Below are 26,619 nucleotides of genomic sequence, written 5' to 3'. Positions count from 1 at the left end.
ACTATCAGCTATAGCATTCCCCTTTCCATGTTAAGTATCATCCTTACCATGGGCCCTCACATGCATGACAGCCACCTTCCGTGGGAGCAAAACAGCATCCAATAGCCTCAAAATCTCTTGTCCATATTTTACAGGGTTACCTTGAGCAGTGAGTAAACCACGTTCTTTCCACAAGGCCCCATGTACATGTAAAGGAAATTTACTATCTGTAAAAATATTAACAACCGCACCTTCTGACAATTCCAAGGCCCTCGTCAAGGCAATGAGTTCAGCTTTTTGAGCCGAGGTACCTGCAGGGAGAGCTGCAGCTTCCACCACCTGATCCAATGTGATCATAGCATAGGCAGCCAGCCGTTCTTCCTGATCAATAAAACTGCTGCCATCTGTATACAGGTCCCTGTCCGCATCCTCCAATGACTGGTCAGTTAGATCTGGCCGGCCAGAAAATACTTCCGTAATAGTATGTACACAATCATGATCACTATCCTGTTCCAGTTGAGGAAGAAAGGTTGCTGGATTAAGCCTGCCACTGTGCTCAACATGAACCTGTGGGTTGTCAAGGAGTGCAATCTGATACCGCTCTAATCGGGAGGCCGTAAGCCAATGGCCCTCCTTGTATGCTAATAAATCTTGGATGGAATGGGATGATTCCACTGTGATAGGAGCCCCAAAGATTAATTGTTCAGCAGCCCCCAAAAGAAGAGCACCTGCAGTAGCCCGAAGACATGCTGGCCATCCTTGCGCAACAGGATCCAGTTGCTTGGAAAAATAGGCTATGGGGTGATACCAAGTACCACGGGTTTGAGTAAGGACCCCAGTAGCCACTCCTTTACTTTCAGCCACATTCAAGGTGGCTTAGTAACATCAGGAATGCCAAGGCCTGGAGCATTGACTAAAGCAGTTTTAATGTTATTAAATGCCACTTGACAATTCTTGGTCCATTCAAAAGGTTCTTTATCTGTCCTGTAGCGGCTTGATACAAAGGCTTAACCATTAAAACAAAATTTGGAATCCAAATGCGACAGAAAGCCATTCTCAAGAAACCCCTAAGCTGACGCTTGGTACCAGGTGGTTTAAGGAGGCACACAGCTTTGATTGTCTCTGGGGATAATTTCCTAGTCCCTTGTGACAGAATATAACCTAAATATTGAATCTCTTGTCTAACAAGCTGAGCTTTAGAACGGGAAACTTTATAGCCCCAATAACAAAGGGAATTTAACAAAGAAACTGAATTCAAAAGACAATCACCCTCACTGGGGGCAGCTACCAATAAGTCATCAACATATTGTAATACCACAACAGTAGTGTTTTCCACAGGCTGCCATGTGGCCAAATCAGAGGCCAGGACAGTACAAAAAATAGTAGGGCTATTTTTAAATCCTTGAGGAACAACAGTCCAGCAAAGCTGCCTATGTTGTCATTGAAAAGCAAAGAGGCTGGCTGACACAAGCTAAGGGGATACAAAAGAAAGCATCTTTCAGATAAACAACAGTGTACCAAGTAAGATGTGGACCCAGTTGAGAAATCAACATATAGGGGTTAGGCACCATTTGATGCAATGTCGCAGTGATAGTATTGATAACCCTCAAATCTTGGCAGAAGCAGACGGCACCATCCAACTTTCTAACAGGCCGTATTGGTGTATTATAAGGACTGACAATTTCCCTTAGAAGCCCATAAGCCGAGAAATTTGAGATAAGGGGCTCTAATCCTTGTAAAGCCTCCAAGCTAATTGGATATTGATGAATGGAGACTGGCTGTGCATTAGGGTGCAAGGCTACTTCCACTGGAACTGCATTAACAGCCCGGCCAGGGACCCCTGAATACGATACATTAGGGTCAACAAAGCAATCTAACAGACCAGAACACTCATGTGTATCCTCAGATGAGGATAGTTGAAGGGTCAGGAGATGCCAGGCTTGTTCAGGAGGAACTGTCAATTCAACCTGCTCCCCTTTGAAAAAGAAAGTTGCCTGTGACTTAGCAAGTAAATCACGCCCTAAAAGAGGCATACGGCAATCTGGAAGGTAAAGAAATTGATGAGTAAGGCGAGTATTACCTAAAGAACACTCTAAAGGATCCAGTATTGCTGCTGACATAGATTGACCACTAGCCCCAATAAACTTAAAGGTTTGTGAAGAATAATTTCCAAGGGGTTAGGAAGTAGGAAAGAAAGGATAAAGTAGAGAGAGGAGTGTGGATACGGTGAAAGGGGAAATGGACAAGCAACACCCAAACTTATGGGTATGTATTTATGTAATGCGGTATATGTGCTGATTTGTTTGTGGAAGAAATGGAAAAATAAAAATGAATATAGATAAAGAATTTCCAGGGGGTTGTTTAATACTGAACATGATGCTCCTGTATCTATCAAAAAAGGTATTGTTTTCCCTCCGACTTTAAACTTTACCAGGGGTGCAGAGGGAGAATCATTCGGAAGGGCAGGTAGACAAAGGCCCCCCAGCCCCTGACCCCCCCTAGTATTTAAAGTGTAGTTGTGGAGCAACATGCCCTATAGGACGGCTGGGAAGGGATCGTAAAGGACATTCCCTGCCCCAGTGGCCAAATTTCTTACACATACGACATTGGTCTCGTCTTATGGCAAAAGACTGCATTGGACGTTCCGGGGGTGCTTGGAATCTTGGTGGCATCATTCTACTCTTCTCCCCAGGAAACCTACTGCTCCTTGCCCTCCTCTTCCGCGAGTCCCACTTCTTCCCCCACCCACTAGGGGAGCCCTTTGTAGAGCTTCAGCCAGTAAAACAACACTCCGTTTTTCATCCTTTTTAACCCCCTTGGCTGTTACTTCTGATCTTGAAACATAGGTTTTATAAACTACTTCCAACAATTTTCCAATTGTGTCAGGTGAAGCTCCCTCCAACTTCTGCAATTTGCGACTAATGTCTGGAGCACTCTGTCCAATAAAGAGCATGTTCACCAAACAGGAATTTTCTGGAGCTTCTGGATCCAAATCACTGTATTTTCTGAAGGCTTGGTAGAGGCGCTCATGGAAGTCACTGGGGCTCTCTGGTGCCAATTGATGAACCTCATAGATTTTGCCCAAATTCTTCTGTTTGGGATATCAGTCTGCAATGCAGTGACAAGAAGGTCTTGAAAGCCTTTTAAATATTCATATCTTTACTTTCATAAGTATCAATGACCCATCTAGGGTCAGTTTCAGGCCAAAGAACCTTCCTTTCTTCAGTTAATCTCTTTGCAGCAGTTCCAACCAGACGTCTCTCCTCCGATGTTAAAAAGACATCCAGCATGGCTTGAAGGTCTGCCCAATTAGGGTTATGTGTGTGTATGATAGACAGAACCAATTCAAATATTTATCTGGGGCTGCAGTATAGGAACCTAATCAGTCCTTCCACGCATAAAGATCAGATGTGGAGAAGGGGATACGAACCAGGACCTTATTACTGTCCCTCGTTCCTATAGCCACCTGCTCCGTGAGGGGATAAAGTCCCATATAAGGTGGTGGAGCGGAAGATAAAGCAGGAAAAGGTGGTGCTGTGGGAAGTTGCCACAACCCACAGTTTTTAAGCATCCATTTATTCCTTTGTAAAATCCAAAAAAGTGCATAATAATCCTGTTGATCATGATCCATGCCTCTTAGAGCATAATCTCCTATAGCTTCAAAAACTCCCAAATCTATGGAACCCCCTTTGGGCCAAAGAGTAGGCATATCCTGATGTCAAAGAGCATTGTATTTAATCAGAGTGTCAATTTTCATATCCCGACGGGTTTTGAGCTTATCAAAGTTCCTAATAACACACTCAAGGGGGCTGAGGGCATATTCCTTTGTTTTATTCATTTTAATAGGCTTTCCCTGGGCTGAACACATGTATTCAAATCTCTCATACTACATGCACAGCCTGTTGGGTCACGAGATCAATCACTTCCCCTTGCTATGTGAGACCCCCGGTCAACGGTTTACCCTCACAGGGGCCCATGGGCAGCTGGAAGTGATATCACGCCTAGGCCTAGTCAACAGCGGGAAATTTATAAGGAACAACCACAAACCACATACCACTCACAACCAATTGGAGCACGAGAGTACAAGGCTAGCCCCCCTTGCTATGTGAGACCCCCGGTCAATGGTTTACCCTTACAGGGGCCCACAGGCGGCTGGAACAAGCCCTTCTGCTCAGCTCTGGACAACGGTGGGAAATAATTCAAAGAAACAGACACATGTATCTACACACACACACACATACTCCCCTGGGCAAGCTTGTATAATGTACGCTTACCTTATATTCAGCCCTCCTGAATATGGAGGAACGAAGTGAAGGCAACAATCACAACAAAAAGAAGAAAAAAACAGTTCCTGTAGAAAAACCACAAGGAAGAGTCAAGAAGGGGGGCACCACCAGAAAACCCCAGAGCGCGCTCAGCGCTTTCCCCATCCTGAGCCCTCCAAGGACCAAGCACCTCTCCTGCCTGGCTCACGAAAAATGATGTGCAGGTTCGGAGGTTTTGCTTGATAACAAAATACAGGAAACCAGAATTTGCCTTCAAAAATACATGTTTATTCAGCTGAATAGAGATGGGCTTTTCTAAAGCAAATGTGAAAAGCATCACATAGCAAAGATGTCTTATTTTTATACTATTTTGGTTATATAACCACTTCACCCAGCAAAGCTGGCACTCAGAAGATTAAGACTTCGCCCCTTAGGGCTGGCACACTATAGATAAGAAACTAGAAAGCAGAACTAACTAGCAGGTTCCCTTTTGGGTGTTTTCCCAGGACACCATCTGTCCCTGGGTGAGTTAGAACATTGGGTGTTTCCTTTGCTGTCCTTTCATGACCCAGCATTCAGAGGCCTGCAAGTGACCAGAGAAAGAGGGGCCATTGGACACATTCACTGTCCCCTAAGTCCTGGTCATCACATCCTTAAGACAGTGACTATATTAGCTTCCTCCATGCCTAAAGCTGTCAAACTAAAAGCCCTAATAGACTGGCTGCACCTGCTACCTCATCAGCCCGATGCTGGTGGGAAATTTGGGAATTCCGGTGAGGAGACTAAAACAACCAATCTCTTTTGGCCAGCTAGATGGGTCCATAGCAGGGGCGGGGGGTACCAGCTACCCTGGCCACCTTACCAGTTCACCTGTCCCTGGGGAACCATGAGGAAGACATAACGTTTGTAGTGATCCCAGGCATAGAATGCCCAATGATTTTAGGACTGGAATGGCTGAAGAAATGGAACCCCTGGGTAAATTGGAGGACAGCAGAACTCAACTTCCTGGAGAGGGAGCATAGGAGCTTAAACCCCCAAAGCATTCCCCCAACCCGAAGAAAGGAGACAGCATCAGTGGGGAAAGAGAAGGGGTTACCAGAAATACCAGAGGAATACAGGGACCTTCCTGAAGTTTTCAGTGAGGAACGGGTAGATGAGCTTCCCCCTCACCGGCCCACAGACTGTGCTATAGAATTCAAACCCGGGGCAAAACTCCCGAAGCCCAGGATGTACTCCATGAGCCCCAAAGAAGCAGTGGAGATGGAAAGATTCATTTAAAAAAACCTAGAAAGGGGATTTATTGAGCCTGCCAAACCCAAAGTGGCCGCTGTGGTCCTGTTAAGGGAGAAGAAGGATCACACTATGCATTTGTTCATTGATTACTGTGCCCTTAACACAATTAGTGAATGTAATCTGTATCCCCTTCCCCTAATGAAGGATACGCTATCCCACCTATCGAAAGGAAGGATTTTTTTTTACCAAACTAGACCTAAGAGAAGCATGCTACCGCATTAGGATTAAGGGGACAAATGGAAGAATGCGTTCAATTGCCCAATGGGTTGCTACCAGTTAAAAATCCTGCCATTTGGAGTGCAAGGCCCCCCTGCAGTTTTTATGCAATTAATTAATGAAGTGCTAAGAGAGCATCTATATAAGGGGGTCCTGGTTTATCTAGATGACATTCACTGAGATCAAAAAGGAGCATGTTAACCTAGTCAAAACCATTCTGAAAAAATTGCGGGCTGCCCACCTATATGTGAAATTATCGAAATGTGAATTCCACCAGGAAAGAATAGACTACCTGGGGTATTGCTTATCCCCACAAGGTAGTATTAGAATGGGCACCCTCCTGTACAAGGAAGCAATTGCAAAGTTTCCTAAGGTTTGCAAACTTCCAATTCTTCCCTTCGTTTGCCCAAATAGCTCTGCCCCTCACAAACTTGTTGAAAATGAGGGGGGGGGGTCCCCAGTGAAACGCAGCCAGCCCCTGAAGTGGACAATGGAATCTCAAGCAGCATTTGCGAGGCTAAAGAGGCTTTTTTCTGCTGAACCTGTACTGAGACACCCAGATCCCGATAAACATTTTGTAATACAGGCAGACGCGAGTGATGTGTCGGTGGAAGCTGTATTATTACAGGAAAATGATGAGGGGGCATTGCAACCATGTGCATATACATCCAGGAAACTCACGGAGACAGAACAATGTTGGGCCATGTGGGAAAAGGAGGCGTATGCTGTGAGATGGTCATTACTTGCATGACACCATTTCCTTGAAGGAAATAAAATCCCCTTCCAGGTCTGGATAGACCACAAAAATTTGGAAGCACTAAAAATATCCAGGAAACTCATCTTAAGCAAGCCCACTGGTCCCAACATTTTCACCAATTCCGTTTCACTTTCAAACACTTACGGGGGGAAGAATTTCTTGGCGGATGCATTATCTCACATGCCTCAGTGTAACAGCACATGGGTCACTGACTCTAAACCACTTATACCCGAACAACAAATGGCAGCACCAGTCACCACCAGGACCCAAGCTAAAATAAAGCCATGGGTGGATAGCCAAACTGGAATAAAATTCTGAAAGTCTTTGGAAACTGATGAATGGTTCCAGAATAACAGACGTGTGCAGAATCAAAGTTGCACTACACTGCATGGGGGAGAAGTTATACATACCTGCCACCCAGAGGATCAATTTCATGCAGTTGTGCCATGATAAAAAATCAGCAGGATATTTTGGGTTTGTAAAAACCCTACACTTAACTAAAAGGCAATTTTGGTGGCCATCCATGAAAAAGGACATAGAAAGCTACGTGGCATTTTGGAAACAATTTTTATCCCTTTTAGGAACCACCCAAGGACTGTGGTCTAGTCATCATCCTCAGATGGATGGATCAACTAAATGTTTGAACTCAGTATTTCAGCAATATTTAAGATGCTTTATTAATTTCCAGCAAATAAATTGGACGGACCTACTCCCTTTCGCGGAAGTGGCATATAATAATGTAGTCTATTCCAGCACAGGTTACACTCCTTTTCAAATAGCTACCGGTCGAAGTTTCAACGTTATGCCAGAACTAACCCCAAACAAACCAGTAATCCCATCAATGAAGGAATGGATTGCACAATTACAAAACACCTGGCCAATCATTAGGAAAGCTTTAGATGAAGCTAGGCAAGCATACAAAGTACAAGCAGACAAAAAGAGAGTCGATCCCACACCATTCAGGGTGGGAGAGATGGTATATTTATCCACAAAATACCTTAAATCCCTACAACCCTGTAATAAACTCAGACCAAAATATATTGGACCTTTTCCAAGTAAAAGAATCATAAACCCAGTAACAGTAGAATTAGAATTACCCAAAAATCTTAGGCAGATACACCTATTTTTTCACTGCAGTTTGCTAAAAAGGGAACAACAGACACCCCTATGGGGAAAAACCCCTCCCCCCACCTCCTATCATGGTTGAAGGAGAACAACAATTCGAGGTAAAAAAATCCTGGATTCTGGGAAACACCATGGAGCAATTCAATACTTAGTAACTTGGAAACACCTCCCCTCCTCAGAAAATGAGTGGGTCAATAAATATCACATTAGAGCACCCAAGTTGCTTGTTTCATCCAGAATATCCTAACAAACCGGGCTAACATTTATATTTTGTTTCCTCTACAGGTGGACCTCTCTTTTTTTAAAGGAGGGCAGGATGTCAGAACCCATTTTTATTTCATTTCTAACTCCCTCTCTGTGCAAACCCAAATCTCACCCCCCCCCTTACTAGATTCTGCCATTCCTAAGGAGGAAAGAGAAGACAATGTTTATTGCCCCATCTCTTTCCCTTAGATGTAATGTTTGTTTATTCAGCCTGCCTGGTGGCCATCACCAAAGACCGATGGAAGAAACCCTCTCCCTCTGAACTTCGAACAACAAAGAAAAGGGGTGGGGAGAATTCTGGCTCTTGCAATGAAAGGAAATCCTCTCCCTATCTGATTCACAAACAAACAAGAATGGTGGGGGGAATTCTGGTTTGCATCTCCAGATGGAATGTGAAGGGGAGGAAGTAATAATGTTGCAAATGTACTGGTGGTTCTCCTTTTTCCCACGAGGGGTTTGATACCTGAAACTTGACTGATCCGGGACTGACCAAATGGACTGAGGAGTGGGTTTATTACTTGGGGACACTTTAAAAGTATCGATCTGTGAAACAGCTTCAGATCCTGTCTATTATATCCACTGTCATCTATGTTTTAGTAAAAGTTCCTGCTTGGACAATCTTGTCTCCAAGTGTTTTTTCTTTCCTAAGATGTGGATTGGGGTGCGTTCTGACATTGGTACCTGTTTGCTAAAATTTACTTTGTACTTTCACAGACATACAAAATAACTTGAATCACTCACGCACTTGTTCCCAACTGAGGTTCCAGTATTTGCTAATTCGGTGTTCAGGTCAACTATATAGAATGTAACTACTGAAAATAATGAAAATTGGCTGTATAAATACTTAGCATGCTTTCAAATTTGCAGAAATTTGTTTTGTATATATTGGGTTAATCATCAGCTTTATTTAGGGATTACTAAAAATTATAATCTGACCAGGGAACATTCAAACTTTTCCTATATATATGTCATGTTTTATATTTTTGAAATTGGCCTTTTAACCAACTTCACAGTGCTTTATAAATGATTTGGAAAGTAATAGGAAGGTCATATTTACATTTAAAGTAGTTTAAAATTATGGGAGAGAGAATCTGTTGATTGAACACACATGGAAACAGTAGGAAAACCTGGACTTTGCTACTAACAATTATTCAAAAGTCTGTATTGGCAGAATCACTGTGCAAAAGTGTAGTGAAATGCTATTGGCATACTATGCAGTAGATAGTAGCAACCAACTCGTGATTATGAACAATCACACTGACTGCTAAAGGCTACTAATACTGCTGATAGCTTAAAATTGTCCAAACTATTTCTTTAAAATCAGTTTTAACCAGCAAAACACAAGTAATTTCTCTTTATGAGGGAAATGGGTGGTCAAAAATGTGATAAATAAATAAAAACAATTCTGTTCTTTGAATTATAGCAGTAAAAATAGATAACATAATTTCTATATCTAATTCAATACTTATCCAGATATATTATGAACAATGATTTTAATATGCTTTAAATATTATTTCCACTTCTGTAAAGCTTGGATTTTCTGCCAGATGTGTATGGTTTGCAAAGAACTACAAGAGTGAATTTTAGCAATCTGACCTATGTCCAGGAGCCATGGAAATACATAGCTTAAGTACTTGTAAGTAGGTTTATTTGTGGCCCCATACTTAGTAACATGTCAATGGGTAGTTTTAAGTGTGCCTAATTATGTGCAGATGTATACTCCTAACAGCTTATTCACTAAACAGTATAAGTGTATAAGTATAAATATAAATATAATATGCTAAGTTTGTAAGCCGCCCTGAGTCTTCCGAGAAGGGCGGGATATAAATGGAATTAAATAAATAAATAAATAAATAAATAAATAAATAAATAAATAAATAAATAAATATTTAATTAGCAGAAATAATATAATATTAACTCTAAAGGAGAATATTTGTAGCTCAGGGTTGAAATAATGGGTCCTTAATGCTCTATGAGCTTGATTGTTTCCTTACAGGCGTTTCGTTACCCAAACTGGGTAACATCATTGCTACTAGCACTAAACATGATTTTGAATAAAAATAAAATGTAAATATAAGTTTAACTCAAAAATTATTTTCTTAGAGATTCTTTGTAGTTTGAGAGATCTTTTATAAAATACTATATTTTTCTCCATACAAGAAAAATAATTAAGATAGATGAGAAGTCTTCCCGAAAATTCCTGACTTGGTAATGTACCACTTGCCCAACCAAGTGCATAATTCTTTCCAAACCAGTTACGGATCTTTCAGAGAGGCATAAAACAGTTGTGATAAAAGGAAGGCTTTAATCATCTACAGTCATGGCTGAAATTGTTGGCACCCCAGAAATTTTTCCAGAAAATCAAGTATTTCTCACAGAAAAGTATTGCAGGAACACATGTTTTGCTATACACAGGTTTATTCCCTTTGTGTGTATTGGAACACAACAAAAAAGGGAGGGAAAAAAGCAAATTGGACATAATGTCAAACAAAACTCTAAAAATGGGCTGGACAAAATTATTGGCACCCTTTCAAAATTGTGGATAAACAAGATTGTTTCAAGCATGTGATGCTCCTTTAAACTCACCTGGGGCAAGTAACAGGTGTGGGCAATATAAAAATCACACCTGAAAGCAGATAAAAAGGAGAGAAGTTCACTTAGTCTTTGCATTGTGTGTCTGTGTGTGCCACACTAAGCATGGACAACAGAAAGAGGAGAAGAGAACTGTCTGAGGACTTGAGAACCAAAATTGTGGACAAATATCAACAATCTCAAGGTTACAAGTCCATCTCCAGAGATCTAGATTTGCCTTTGTCCACAGTGCACAACATTATCAAGAAGTTTGCAACCCGTGGCACTGTAGCTAATCTCCCTGGTTGTGGACAGAAGAGAAAAATTGATGAAAGGTTGCAACGCAGGATAGTCCGGATGGTGGATAAGCAGCCCCAAACAAGTTCCAAAGGAATGCAAGCTGTCCTGCAGGCTCAGGGAGCATCAGTGTCAGCACGAACTATCCGTCAACATTTAAATGAAATGAAACGCTATGGCAGGAGACCCAGGAGGACCCCACTGCTGACACAGAGACATAAAAAACCAAGATTACAGTTTGCCAAAATGTACTTAAGTAAGCCAAAATCCTTCTGGGAAAACGTCTTGTGGACAGATGATACCAAGATAGAGCTTTTTGGTAAAGCACATCATTCTACTGTTTACCGAAAACGAAATGAGGCCTACAAAGAAAAGAACACAGTACCTACAGTGAAATATAGTGGAGGTTCAATGATGTTTTGGGGTTGTTTTGCTGCCTCTGGCACTGGGTGCCTTGAATGTGTGCAAGGCATCATGAAATCTGAGGATTACCAAAGGATTTTGGGTCGCACTGTAGAGCCCAGTGTCAGAAAGCTGGGTTTGCGTCCGAGATCTTGGGTCTTCCAGCAGGACAATGACCCCAAACATACGTCAAAAAGCACCCAGAAATGGATGGCTAGAAAGCACTGGAGAGTTCTGAAGTGGCCAGCAATGAGTCCAGATCTGAATCCCGTTGAACACCTGTGGAGAGATCTTAAAATTGCTGTTGGGAAAAGGCGCCCTTCCAATAAGAGAGACCTGGAGCAGTTTGCAAAGGAAGAGTGGTCCAAAATTCCGGGTGAGAGGTATAAGAAGCTTATTGATGGTTATAGGAAGTGACTGATTTCAGTTATTTTTTCCAAAGGGTGTGCAACCAAATATTAAGTTAAGGGTGCCAATAATTTTGTCCAGCCCATTTTTGAGGTTTTGTTTGACATTATGTCCAATTTGCTTTTTTCCCTCCCTTTTTTGTTGTGTTCCAATACACACAAAGGGAATAAACCTGTGTATAGCAAAACATGTGTTCCTGCAATACTTTTCTGTGAGAAATACTTGATTTTCTGGAAAAGTTTCTGGGGTGCCAAAAATTTCGGCCATGACTGTAGGTTTATTTAATTATCTGTTTTCTTTATGTTTTTAATTGTTTCAACTTTGGAGTAGATTTTATAAGCAGATCAGGATCTTTTGGAATGGAGGGTCATAGCAAATTTAACTAACTATATAATTTTACAGACTGCCCATGGTCTTATGAATTAGGCAGCTGTAACAATTTCAAAAAAGGGACACGGTGGCTCAGTGGGTTAGGATGCTGAGCTTGTCGATCAGATGGTCGGCAGTTTGGCAGGTCGAATCCCGAGTGTCGCGTAACAGAGTGAGTGCCTGTTACTTCTGCCAACCTAGCAGTTCAAAAGCACGTAGAAATGCAAGTAGAAAAATAGGGACCACTACGGTGGGAAGGTAACAGTGTTCCATGCGCCTTTGGCGTCTAGTCATGCCGGCCACATGACCATGGAGATGTCCTCGGACAAGTGCTGGCTCTTCGGCTTTGAAACAGAGATGAGCACCGGCCCCTAGAGTTGGAAACAACTAGCACACATGTGCGGGGGAACCTTTACCTTTACCTTTAACAATTTCAAATAAATAAATAACCCTCTCTCTATTTAAATAAAGCAGATATAAAATCTGATTCTCTCAGGGAATCTACTAAGAACTATTGTTTGTTAATAACTAGGGCAACCCAATACCACTAACCCTAACCCAATACCACTGGTCCCAGTAATGAGAGCTAATGGGTTGTAGCAGCAATGGTGTTGATAAGTGAGAGACCCAAGTTCTAATACACTTATTTTCAGAATATTTATCCTATGAGGATAAAACTTAAAGACTCCTATAGAACATTGAAATGAATATAAAGTTCATTTATATAAATTATATAAATTTCATATAAATGGAATTTTTTGTAGCTGACAAGAAGGTTGCTGTTCTTCTAAATAAAGGGGCTGCTGGCATCTTTAGGCTTGATCCATTCTTAACTGCCTTGATTGTGAATTGCATTTATGAATTGTATTGTATTAGTAATGAGTAGAGGGAGCATTTTAACTATTACTTTTTTGATTGACATATAATGAATCAATATCATTACTGTGATTAAACATGAAACTATTATTGCATTTGGAAGCTTCAACTGCTGCAAGATGCAGCAGCACAAGTTTAAATGGCACTGGTTATTTGGTGCATTCTACACCCCTATTTTGTATGCTGAATTGCTTACCAGTGTACTTTGGAGTACAGTTCAAGGTAATGGTTTAAAACCCTTCATGACTTGAGACTGAATTACTTGAGGGACCATCCCTTGCAGGATGGACATGCCTCAGATTCTATCAGCTAAGGATGCTAGTTGGTGGGGCTCAGAAGGTGTGTCTTTTCTACTATAGTGCCCCCTCCCCCGAATATTCTCCCTCTGGATATTAGGATGGACTCAACCTTACTGGTCTTTTGTAAGACTCAGTAGATCTGGTTTGGTGTTCAGGCCTGGGTACATGAAGGGATCCATATCCTGGATACATTATTTTTTGTTGCCTATATAATTTCCGTTGCTATGGATTTTAATTTTGTATTTATTGTTACTGGATATTTATTTTTCTAGAAAATTTTAATTTTTGCCTAGAAAACATGTAATATAAAATCTTTCCCTGGTGAAGTACAATTATTAGTGACTTCACAAACATATTCATTTAGTTTTCATGACAACAATACAGAATTGCCACTGAATTCTTTTTGTACTTTTTAAAAACTTACACTTGAATACTGCCTTGGAATTTCCTAATATTCTCCCATCCAGGTACAGTTATTACTGAGTAAAATTTATTCTCAGCTTTTCAAGATCAGCCAACTTTAGCCAAGGGCTGCTACCTAGTTTGGAAGAAAATATATAATATTGTTCTGATTTAATTAGGATATACTTGATTCCTTTTCTTTTATGAATAATAGTAATTATTCTCACTCTTAAGCATTACTAGAGATTCACAATGCATTGTATGCAGTCATATATGTCTGCTTGGAAATGTCAGTAGTTATATATCTCTATGCTTAGAAATAGAGACTAATTAAGTTAACTGAAGTTTCCTTGGAATAGATTTACAAACATGGGAATATGCTCTGTTAACACAAAAAGATTTATAGCAGGACTGAAAAGAAAAGCAATGGTTAAATATACCGTAGTTTCCGGCGTATAAGACAACTTTTTAACCCATGAAAATCTTCTCAAAAGTCAGGGGTCGTCTTATACACCAGGTGCTGAAACTTTAGGGACAGGGCTGGCTGGAAAACCTGGAGCGGATCTTCCATTTAGTCTGCGCAGGGAAAGCGGGACCAATTGGAGTAGAAGCTGCAGTCTGTGATTTTTTACAGGCTGGGGTCTGGGCGTCTTTCCTTCTAAAGTTGAAGGGCAGCTGTAGGCAGGTGGGGAATGCAAGAGCAACTTGAAAGGCAGGTGGGGAATGCCGTAGCCAGAGCAGCTGCTTAGCTCTAAGGACACATTTGACTCAGGAACTGGGCGGGCTGGCTGGAAAACCTGGAGCGGATCTCCCATTTGGTCTTTTTTTTAAAAATCCCATTTATATCCCGCCCTTCTCCGAAGACTCAGGGCGGCTTACAATTTAAAGCACAAATCAATGTGCTTAGCAATAGCCTTCATTCTATGTATATGCCTGCTTATTAGAGCTTTCCCCCCCTCACAAGCAGCATTATTACAAAGTCAGGTTATTGCTCCCAACAATCTGAGTCCTCATTTTACCTACCTCGGAAGGATGGAAGGCTGACTCAACCTTGAGCCTGGTGGGATGAGAACCTGCACTAATTGCAGGCAGCTGGTGTTACTTAAGGCTCTGCTCAGGGAAAGCTTTAGAGTGAATTAGGAAAAGTGAAAAAGTGAATTAGGAAAATAGGAAATGGTTGCTGGAATTGGGTATGTGTAGTTTAACGAAGAGAAGGGTGAGGGGTGACATGATAGCAGTGATCCAATATCTCAGGGGCTGCCACAAAGAAGAGGGAGCCAAGCTATTCTCCAAAGCACCTGAAAGCAGGACAAGAAGCAATGGATGGAAACTAGTCAAGGAGAGAAGCAACCTAGAACTAAGGAGAAACTTCCTGACAGTTAGAACAATTAACCAGTGGAACAACCTGCCTCCAGAAGTGGTGAATGCTCCAACACTGGAAGTTTTTAAGAAGAGACTGGACAGCCATTTGTCTGAAATGGTATAGGGTTTCCTGCCTTAGCAGGGGGTTGGACTAGATGACCTCCAAGGTCCCTTCCAAATTATTATTATTATTATTATTATTATTATTATTATTATTATTATTATTATTATTATTATTATTATGTTTAATCCACTTGCACTGTTTTATGTTTACATGTTTGATGACAAACAGCCTTATGTTTATAAGTGACAGTTTTCCTACTAAGTACCTGCATGTCATAAGCATTTGAATTAAAATTACCATATTAAAATCAAATCTGATGTTTTTTAATTTTTATTTGGTGTGCGTTGGAAGAGGGGTAGTCTTATACGGTGAGTATAGCCCAAACCCTATAATTTAACAGGAAATGTAGGGGGTCGTCTTATACGCCCAGTCGTCTTATACGCCGGAAAATACGGTACCGTATTATTCTAGACATTACTTGCTCATATTAGTCAAATCAGAAATGTGTACTTATGGAGGATTGGACAGTTAGAAACATCAGATCTGCAGGCTTTTCTTTCTCTGCATTCTAATTACTATTTAATTGTACCATTGAAAGTCATGCAACTTTCCAAGGTAGAATGACATAACAATGATTGGGCATTATTTAGAAAATACTGTCTAGCAAGACAGAAGAGCAGGAAAAATAGCAACTCTAAATATATTCATAGGTCGATGTTGTATATTAGTTTGTAAAAATAATAATGTAAAAAATTACTGCATATACTAATGAAACTTTCTTATGTATGTACAAACAGGAAACCTCGACCTGTCTCTCAGCTGGTTGCACAACAAGTTACCCAGCAATTTGTGCCCCCAACACAATCAAAAAAAGACAAAAAAGACAAAGTAGAAAAAGAAAAAAGTGAAAAAGAAACTACCACCAAAAAGAACAGTCATAAGAAAACCAGGTAAAATTTATGCTGTTTGGGGTGGTTCAAAATACATAAATAAATATTAAATCTTAATCCTGTAAAATTCTTAGAAAAAGGTAATAAAAGCCAACAAACATGTTGATCGAACAGAGAAAATAAATTAAATGTGTGAAATAAAAAGGAGATCTGTAAACTTTCCCATATTGTCTATCCTTGGGGTTTTTAAACTGTATGTTCACAGGGACACTGCAGGATATTTTGTATTTTCAGGGAAAACATACAATACTCAAGATCTATCAAATACTGCAGAAACTACTACCTTAAATAGGTCAGGGTTCTGGCCTAGAAGTGTCATGAAAACAACTGAGACACTAAGTGCTTTGTGAACCAAAAATCTGGGAACCTATGGTCTATACCAGGGGTAGGCAACCCAAAACACTCAAAGAGCCACTTGGACCCGTTTCCCACCTAAAAGAAAACACTGGGAGCTGCAAAAATCTTTTGACATCTAAAATGAAGATAACACTGCATATATTATTTTTTACCTTTATCCTATGTATAAAAAAACTATAGTGTGCTGCATTTATGAAATCAATGAACTGCTACCAAGAAAACAATTTTTTATTTCTGCATGCAACAAAAGCATTTTGAACTCCAAAAAAAGACACTGGGTCGAAGGTTACTTTCAAATAAAATAGTCAAATGTCTATTTTGAGTCCTCCACGTATTTATGAAATAAAAAGCCGGTGCAAACTATAAAAACTACAAACAGAAAAATGGAAAAGAAAAAAATTGGGGGTGGGGGGGTGGGGAGGAGAAAAGGACAGAAGAGGGGGGAAAAACCTTTCTCCTTCATCCCAATAGGTAAAAACAATTTTAGTAGCTTATCTACCATCTTTAAATACAGCATAATTATCCCCATATCTCACCTCTTAATTAAAAAAAAATCAAAATATTTCATTAAACGTTCTTTACTAAAAGTCCACTAAGGACAACCACATATATTCATATTTTCTCCCTCCCTCCCTCTCTTTCTGCCCTTGGTCTGCCAGTCCTTTTCCCCCACTCAGTGTGTTTGTGTTGTGTGTGTGTGTTTGAGACAGAGAGAGGCACTTGCACTTCCCTTCTCTCTCTCTCTCTCTGTCTGTCTCTCTCTCCTTAGCTGCATAAGAATGTCTGCGGTATGTCAGTTTGTTGGAGAACAAGCCAGCCAGCTGGCCAAGTGAGGAGAGAGAGAAAATGAAAGACAGACGAGGAGAGCTCCCCCCTCCCTCTCCAAGGCAAGCTGCCCTCCTCTCCATCCTGCGCCCCTTCTCCCAAGAGATTGGCTGGCGGTTTGTCAATCATCGCTCTTCCTCCTCCTCCTCCTCCCCCCCATTCTTCTTCTGGGTTAGTGCAACAAGTGAACCTGGCTGTGTCTTGCTTAGCTGGCAAACCATGGTTAAAACGAGACTTGTGAGCTGAACCAGAGAGCCCAATTATTACTCCTCACTTGTTTGTGGCTCAGAATGTGGGGGAGTCCAGCAGGTTGCAAACTGTGATTTATAGCTCAGTCTGGGGGTATGAACCCAGCCGGCTCTGGCAACAAATGCTCATTAATCAAGTCAGTGGCTTACCCACAGGAGCAAAGCTGGCCATTGTGGGGGCAGCTCTAAGCATCCTGGTTTCCCCCAGTCTTCCCCCACCGCTCCTGTTCCCCACGACCCCCATGGCACGATCCCTAAAAAGGAAGCAAACTCTTCCCTTCTCCCTCCCGATTTGATTTCATAATCCCAGCCACTTTTGCTTTTTTAAAAGAAAAAAGAAAAAAGATTTTTTTAAAAAGGAGTGAGGGGAATAGGGCAGAGAAGAGAGTGAGAGAGAGAAAACGAAAGGCAGACGAGGAAGGCTCCCCCTCCCTCTCCAAGGCAAGCTGCCCTCCATCCTGTGCCCCCTCTCCCAAAGAGATTGGCTGGCATCCTTGTCCCCCCCATTCCAGCTTGAGCACAGAGTTTGTACCAGAAGAAGAAGAAACAGGCCGCTTTCCCCCCACCCTCTTTTTTTCTTCCTTCTCCCATCACTTTTTTGGTGCGCGTTTGCTGGGAGCCCACCAGATTTGAGCATCTTGGATTCTGACTCTTCCTTCCACACACCCCGCCCCCATGCATCCCTTATTCCTTCCCCACCCCCTCACTCCACCCCGACACCAGCACAGCTCACCCCCTTTTACCCATCCTTTCCATGAGCATGTGGGGGCGTGCCTAGCTTGCGATGGGACCGGCATGGAAGGTGATGGTGCCGCTGCCGCCGCCACGAAAAAGATAGCAGCCCTGGCACCCAGGCGCAGCAGCCGGAAGGGTGGCTGAGCTTCCCCCGCGCCCCTATTAAGCTCTCTGCTCCCTCCCTCCCTGAGCCCAGGAACATCCCCCCTTCCCCATTATTCTGAGCGCCGTTGCGAAGCTTTGGTGCAAGGCGCAAACCCTGCACGGTGCCAGGCTTGGGGTGTTTTTTTGAATGTGGCATAAAATCAGGAAGGGGGGCTGGCTGGCTGCAAAAACTCCCCTCTTTTGCCTGTTTATCCCCCTTCTGCCTTCCCAAGAGGAAAACAGCATCTCCCCCAAATTCTCTTTCCAAACTAGCTGTTGGCGAGAGCCAAGGTGATGCGATGCCCACCTGACTTGTCTCCTGCTGGCTACCTGCGCGCCAACCCCGATGCCGCTACTTCAGTCTTTTTGGGTAGCCCCTGGCCTGGCCAGGAAGGGAACCTCTGGGGACAGTGTCCCAGAAGGGGGCCTGAGAGCCTGGGCAGGCAGCGAGCTTGTGATCGCGCTCAGAGAGAGACTGAGACAGGCACTTGCACTTCCCTTCTCCCTCCCTCCCTCTCTCTCTCTCCTCCCCCCCCCCCCGGATCTTCTGCTCACCTCACATTCTTCTCTGACAAGCTGATTGGCCTGGCTTTAAATTGGCTCGCCGGCTGGGGATCGCAGGCCAGCCACGTGCACCTCAGATGGGGCCAGCCTGGGAAAGGGGAATCCTGGCCGCCAGGTATTGGGGCGCCTGGGCTCAGGGCAAGTCCGCATGGAGAGAGAGAGAGAGAGAAGGAAAGCACAAGTGCTTCTCTCTGTCTCTGTCTCTCTGCAAATGGCGGAGGAGGCTGGGAGCCACAGGAGCAGGCTGAAAGAGCCGCATGCGGCTCCTGAGCGGTGGGTTGCCAACCCGTAGTCTATACTAAATAAAACTATATTTATGCTTATCTGAAGCTCAACTCAGTATATATTTATGTGTGTAAACATTGGGCCTTGCTAGTTTACATTGGTATCTGTTTAGTTAGGCTATTCCACAATGATTAAAAAAACTAAATTTGATGAGTCTCAGTCATCCCTTATCTTGTGGCTTCACAAAGTGAACTAAGCCAAGGTTTATTGAATAAACCATACCACAATAAGCATATAAGTTCCATTACAGCTTAGGACATTTTATAACCTCATTCCCAGTTTTGCTACCAAATGTGGTGCATGAGTAACATAAATTATGTTTCAGAAGTTTTGACCCAGGTTCTTCATTTCCCAAATACATTTTAACTAAAAACCCTTAAATTTTTGCTCCTTGAATAACTGGATTTGCCTCATGCCATCCCATACAGACACTTAGTAGCTTCAATAATACAGGCACGGGAATGTGTCCATCATTAAATAAAATTTTGGGGGATGAATTAAGGGAATTATTTAAACATGTCTTTAGTAAAGATAATTTAACTTTTATTAGATTTAATAAATTTGGTTGATTGTCATTATGGTAATTCAGCCTAATTGGTTTTTTGAACAATAGCACTAGAGATTCATGTCTTATTATGCTTTGTAATGGATATTTGCTGTATGAAGGATTATATCAATTTTTATATGAACTCAAATTTGATGCTGACCAGATGTTTTAGATCTAGTTTCCCTTAGTTCCATCTAACAGAAATTTCCATAATGGCTGGGAATGAAAATTTGTAGATGATAACTTCTTGAAGAGGGGATGGACCACTGCCTTTTTCAGTATAGACAGAACCATTCAGTCAAGGATTACAGACAGTATCCACTTACAACCACAATTAGGCCCAGAATCTGAGTCATTGAGCAAAGTATTGTTAACTGAGACACCATGTAACTGTTTCACTCAACTATTACAATCCCAATTCACCCAGTTGTGCTTATTAAACAGATAATTGATCATTAGTTGAAACACGAAATGGGTAGGGTCTCCCAAGCTTGGTGAGTTGGGTAGAGGGCATAGACCTCCCCCCCCGGAAGCTTGGGCCCTTTCTCCATATCACCAGGGAGAAGGGTTGTGAGAACAATAGCATTCACTATTACTGTTTTCACCAGATTTGAGGTTCATTTTCCAGCACACCAAGGGATGTTCTCAGTTCACTGGAGGTACGGGCCTCAAATCTGGTAAACACTAGTAAACACCATTGTTCTGGAATACAGTAATGTTTTCTCTGGAGAGGCATAAAACCTGGCATTCACTAGTATTTTCTCTTCCAGAGTGTAAACTGCTACCAAACACCAGCATTCCAAAAGGGTCAGAACTCTAGCCTTCACTACCATTTTTTGCCATGTTTGAATTCTATTACCCCAGCATGCCAAAGGATTTCCTCTCCCGTCCATGCAAGGAGAGAAAATTCTCTTGTGCTGGGGGAACAGGCCTCAAATCTGATGAAAATACTAGTGAATGCCAGCATTCTGAGCCATTTTCCCCTTTGGAAGGGTGGAGATGCCAGCATTTGCTAGTGTTTTCTCCTCCTGAGGGACTGAAAGAGATATTTGCTATTGTTTTTGCCAGATTTGAGCTCCTTTTCTCCAGCATATGGGAGGATTTCCCTTCCCTGCATGGAAGGGAGGAGAAATCCCTCAGTGGGCTGGAGTAATGAACCTCAAATCTAACATCCCCACCACTTGCAAACTTTCTTGCTGGATTCTCCATTGACGTTTTGGAAAAATGAGCAGAGAAAATTGCACACTTGGCAACTGGTCATAAATGCCCAAACTGCGATCATGTGGGTGGGTGGGGAAACAGTATGTTCCTTTATAATGCTGGAAGTGCTTTATGGGCTGTAAAGCTTCCATTCCAAGGTTGTCATGATTGTGAACTGCCATTTAAACGACAGATCATATGTTAAGGATTACCTGTAATTTATCATTGCCTGGACCCAACCACATATAATCTCCCAGGGTAGACATAGATCTAATATACAGATTGCTGAGCTTATGCCTGTATACCTGTTCATGACCAACAGGCTCAAACTCTTGCCTAGTCAGATCATACTTCTGTTCACTCCACAGGAGCTGCCCAGAGTTTAGATCAGAACAGTTCTAAACTATGTTATCTGTCAAATGCTTCAAATATTCCTCATATGTTTCTCTGGCCTCTCCTTTCCCAGTGAAATTTTGCCTATCTTGTGTTCCATAGTATCTGTCAGCAGCAGGATGGTTAAGGCATCAGGTTAGAAACCAGGAAACTGAGTTCTAATGCCACTTTAGGCATGAAAGCTGACTGGGTGACTTTGGGCCAGTCACTCTCTTTCAGCCAACTCACCTCGCATGGTTACTGTTGTAGGAAAGATAAGAGGAAGGAGGAGTACTTGGTATGTTTGCCATCTTGAGTTATTTATATAAATAATAAAGGTGAAATATAAATAAACAGATTATGAGGTTGTACCCTCTGGAATGAACTGCCCCCGGAGCTGTGGACAACCCCTGACCTTCGGTCCTTCCGCCGTGACCTGAAGACCTGGTTGTTCCAACAAGCGGGCCTGGACTGACTACGGTTTTTTAATTAGGCTTTTACTGGGTTAAATTGTCTCGTAATCATTGCATCTATTGTTTAATTCTTTTTTTAAAAAAATTACTCTATGTTTTTTAATTTTTATTGTTGTGAGCCACCCTGAGTCCTCAGGGAGAAGGGCGGCATATAAATTTAATCAAATCAAATCATAGGTCAGAAGCATAACACATGCCTATTATATCTAAAATCTCAGATTTAGTATTTGGCATTTCTATTTTAAATATTCAGGGATCAGGCTAACAAAGACATTTGCTTGACATAATTCAAAGATTCAATCAATTTTAGATGATCTTGCTAATGAATTGTATCATAATATGGGAGGTTCAAGTACTCTTTCTGATTCCAGAAAAATCTTTGAAACATTTTTTTGGGAACATTTTCTGAGTTTCCTCTTTCATTTGATTATTTATATTATTTTAGGCCCAGATTGAAAAATGTGGATCGAAGTAGTGCTCAACATTTGGAAGTTACTGTTGGTGATCTGACAGTCATTATTACAGACTTTAAAGAAAAAACTAAGTCACCACCTACTTCAAGTGCAGCTTCTGCAGACCAGCACAGTCAGAGTGGTTCTAGTTCTGACAATACAGAGAGAGGAATGTCCAGGTCATCTTCACCTAGAGGAGAAGCCTCATCACTGAATGGAGAATCTCATTAAAGTTTATTTACTTCAGTTTATTTAGTCTTTTCTTTCAAAAAATTACATATATACAACTTCTGCCAACAGTTACCACATTTTCATGACTTATCACCGTGCATGATTATGTTTACTCAAATATGATTTATGCAGTTTTTTTACAAGCAGTTCTGCAGTGCAATTAAATTGCACTGCAATCTACAAAACATTTTTAGATCAATTTTTTAATCTTCATATACAATAGTGCCATGAAAATGTGGTTTGAATGTTCTTGATGCAGTGTTAACTGGTAAGTCCATTTCCTCTCTTACTTTAGTGAATTTTAACAGAACTCTTGGATTCTGTGCTATTGGCATGTACTGAATGAATTAAAAAATAGTTCAAGCTGCATAAATATGCATTATTTGAGAATTGTGAATCATAGTTATATATGTATGCAAGTCAAAGATCAACTTAATCAACAATTGCTGCAAAAAACTTTTCGTAATGATTATCTTTAAAACACCTGCTGGTACTTGGTGTGGTTGAATAGGAAAATGTTATTAAATAAAACATTTGTATGAATTTTTGCCAATGTCCAACACATTTTACTGGATTATTGTAATTGAATAATGTTGCTAGCTTCTCCAATATTTTCCTCACACACTTAGAACATTTATTGTTAATGTTTACAAGCAAAAAAGTAAATATGTTACAAATATTGTTTAGCTTTATAATTCAAATATAGTATTACCTTGTCCTTATACACTGGTATTCTCTGTTATAGAACATAAATTTATTCTGAAATTATTAATCATTTTCTGGTTTTCTTAATTCTATATCTTAAAATTACTGCTGATAGCTTTAAAATCCCAAACATGAAGCCATCATAATTGGTATTGTCCACTTACTTTCTCCGAGATTTGCTCAGTGTTATAGTGATATACTGTTCAGCAGGAGGCTGGGATCCAAAGAGGCTTTTAATTTTATGTATGAGTTTAGTGATTTATTTTGTTTTGTTTGGGGTTTTTTTAGCCATAGTTCTTTGCACTGCACCAGAGACCATTCCCAAAGATCTCCCAAGAAAATGGGTAGCGCAGGGGAACTTTAAAAGCAATGGTGCTGTGTATGTTTGGGTGTATGGGTGTGAAAAGAACCTGTGCAGCCTTTAGGATTCAGCCAGTGATATTAAATGTTGCACCAGAATAAGTAAGTAAGCAAATGTGGTATGTATTACATTTGTTCCTGTATCAGCCTTTTGCTTTTTTAAAAAAAAAACTTTTATTAAATAATATAGTAAATCATAGGAAAAATGCAATTATTTGTTTTTGATATAGTGGTGGATATTTATGCATTTAGCAATATAGAGATACAATACAAAAAGATTTATAGTCCCATTCAGCATTATGTAAACTTTTCAATAAAATATTTTTATGAGTATAGGTTTTGCAATTTTGTTTACAATCAGTTAAATGTTTTAATGTACAAATTAATGATTAACTCTTTCACCTGTACTGTAGAATTAGAAATATAGTGGGAGGGAAGATGATTTATAACTTCTAAGGTTGTTTTTATATATGATTGTCCATTTAAATGAAGGACATTCACTGATCAGAATGTAAACCCAGTCTAAAAATTATTTTAATTTAATAAGGCAATTAGCAAATCAGAACTTATACATTATAATTGACAGCACAAACGTCTATACATTTCTACTCAGAAATGTCTCATTGAGTTCATAGTTTATAGCACTACAGCATCCTTAATCCTTGCATTTTTACTCAGCAGCCCAAACATAAGTGTGTGTGTGTGGGGGGGGGAAAGGTTCATGACATGCGCACAATTATGTCATAATAATAATATCTTAAGTTGCTTATTTGTATCACTTATCAGGTCAAAAAGTACATAATGGTAACTTTTGTATGATGACATCATCAACCATATTATTTTGGTACCTTCATAATTTACTGCAAATGCTTCTGGGCCTGAGGCTATTCCCCTAGGGCAGGGGTCGGCAACCTGAAACAGTGAAAGAGCCACTCGGAACCGGTTCCCTTACAAAAAAAACCTGGGAGCCACAAAAAAGAGTGCGCATGCGCATGCATGCGCTAAACAAGAGGCTGATCAGCAGCCCTGTTTATGCGTCCTCCCGGGAGCTCTGGCAACTCCGTAAGGCCAGCCCCGAACTTCACAAGTGGAAATCGAGGGAGATTGCCAGGAACACAAGATCAGCGTTTCTCAGCCCGCGCTAATCTTGCCGTTCTTGCAGTCTCCTCCTCTCTGTTTCAGCTTGCTTTCGGCTACTTTTCTTTCGGGGGATCCAGCCTCTGCCGCACCCTTCTCTCAACAGCTGGATGCCCCGAAAGAAAAGCAGCCAAAGGTAGCAGCTCTGCAAGTCTCCGCCAAGAGAATGGGCGGCGGAGAGAGAATGGGGCGGCGGAGGCTGGATCCCCCGAAAGAAGTCTGCTGAGATGAGAGAACGGGGTGGCAAGCTGCAGAGAGAATGGGGCGGTGGAGCGCTCCGCCGAGAGAATGGGGCGGTGGAGGCTTGCCGCCCATTCTCTCGGCAGAGATTTCTTTCGGGGGATCCAGCCTCTGCCACTCCCTTCTCTCAGCTGCCCAGCTGAGAGAAGGGGGTGACAGAGGCTGGATCCCCCGAAAGAAGTTTCCGCTGAGACGAGAGAATGGGGTGGTGGAGCATTCTGCCGAGAGAATGGGGTGGTGGAGGCTGGATCCTCCGAAAGAAGTCTCCGCCGAGACGAGAGAACGGGGTGGCAAGCCGCCGAGAGAATGGGGCGGTGGAGCGCTCCGCCTAGAGAATGGAGTGGCTTGCTGTTCTCTCGTCTTGGCGCGGCAGTGGCTGGATCCCCCGAAAGCAAGCCTCCACCGCCCCATTCTCTCGGTGGCTTGCCATTCTCTCGTCTCGGCAAAGACTTCTTTTGGGGGTTCCAGCCTCTGCCACCCCCTTCTCTCAGCTGCCCAGAGGCTGGATCCCCCGAAAGAAGTCTCTGCCGAGAGAATGAGCGGCAAGCCTCCACGACTCCATTCTCTCGGCGGAGCACTCCACCGCCCCATTCTCTTGTCTCAGCGGAGACTTCTTTCGGGGGATCCAGCCTCTGTCGCCCCCTTCTCTCAGCTGGGCAGCTGAGAGAAGGGGGTGACAGAGGTTGGATCCCCCGAAAGAAGTCTCCACTGAGATGAGAGAATGGGGCGGTGGAGCGCTCCGCCAAGAGAATGTGGTGGTGGAGGCTGGATCCCCCGAAAGAAGTCTCCGCCAAGACAAGAGAACAGGGCGGCAAGCCGCCAAGAGAATGGGGCAGTGGAGCACTCCGCCGAGAGAATGGGGTGGTGGAGGCTGGATCCCCCAAAAGAAGTCTCCGCCAAGACAAGAGAACAGGGCGGCAAGCCGCCAAGAGAATGGGGCAGTGGAGCGCTCCGCCGAGAGAATGGGGCGGCTTGCTGTTCTCTCGTCTTGGCGCGGCAGTGGCTGGATCCCCCGAAAGCAAGCCTCCACCACCCCATTCTCTCGGTGGCTTGCCACCCCATTCTCTCGTCTCGGCAAAGACTTCTTTTGGGGGATCCAGCCTCTGCCACCCCCTTCTCTCAGCTGCCCAGAGGCTGGATCCCCCGAAAGAAGTCTCTGCCGAGAGAATGAGCGGCAAGCCTCCACGACTCCATTCTCTCGGCGGAGCACTCCACCGCCCCATTCTCTTGTCTCAGCGGAGACTTCTTTCGGGGGATCCAGCCTCTGTCGCCCCCTTCTCTCAGCTGGGCAGCTGAGAGAAGGGGGTGAAAGAGGCTGGATCCCCTGAAAGAAGTCTCCGCCGAGAGAATGGGTGGCAAGCCTCCACCACCCCATTCTCGGCGGAGGCTTACAGAGGTGGCATGGACAAAGGCAGCAGCTCTCCAAACGGGGTGGTAGAGGTTTGGAGAGCTGCGCGTGCAGCTCTCCAACCCGCCGCTCTCCAAACCTCCACCACCCCGTTTGGAGAGCTGCTGCCTTCGTCAAACATGGACGAAGGCAGCAGTTCTGCAAACGGGGCAGTGGAGGTTTGGAGAGCTGCGCACGCAGCTCTCCAAACCGCCGCTGCCCGTTTGGAGAGCTGCTGCCTTCGTCAAACATGGACGAAGGCAGCAGCTTTCCAAACGGTGTGGTGGAGGTTTGGAGAGCTGCGCGCGCAGCTCCCCAAACCCCCGCCACCCCATTCTCTCAATGTGACTTTTTTACTCCCACTTTTTTTCCAGAATGGCGGAGGAGCGACTGGGAGCTGCAGGAGACGGCTTAAAGAGCCGCATGCATTAAGAGGCACTGTACTATTTGGAATTTAC

The 26,619-nt window shown here is 42.6% G+C and overlaps 1 protein-coding gene across 3 annotated transcripts in view; it reads left to right on the top strand.

Moving 5' to 3' along the window:
* Nucleotides 1–24,695, top strand: part of YAF2 (YY1 associated factor 2) — a 47,796-nt gene extending 23,101 nt beyond the window's left edge. Inside the window, exons 3-4 of one of the 3 annotated variants that reach the window (XM_081330383.1) lie at nucleotides 15,747–15,899; nucleotides 22,095–24,695. In XM_081330383.1, the coding sequence (XP_081186509.1) occupies nucleotides 15,747–15,899; nucleotides 22,095–22,332 (391 nt within the window). In that variant the 3' untranslated portion in view covers nucleotides 22,333–24,695. Of the gene's footprint in view, nucleotides 1–7,920; nucleotides 8,518–15,746; nucleotides 15,900–22,094 lie in introns of those variants that run through there. The other 2 variants (XM_081330382.1, XR_014026799.1) reach the window with 2 other exon arrangements.
* The last annotated feature ends 1,924 nt before the right edge of the window (nucleotides 24,696–26,619 follow it).

The sequence above is a fragment of the Vipera berus genome (genome assembly GCF_964194415.1).
Source record: "Vipera berus genome assembly, chromosome: 6".
In the NCBI taxonomy this organism is placed as follows: domain Eukaryota; kingdom Metazoa; phylum Chordata; class Lepidosauria; order Squamata; family Viperidae; genus Vipera; species Vipera berus.
This window is presented reverse-complemented; position numbering and strand designations above follow the sequence as displayed.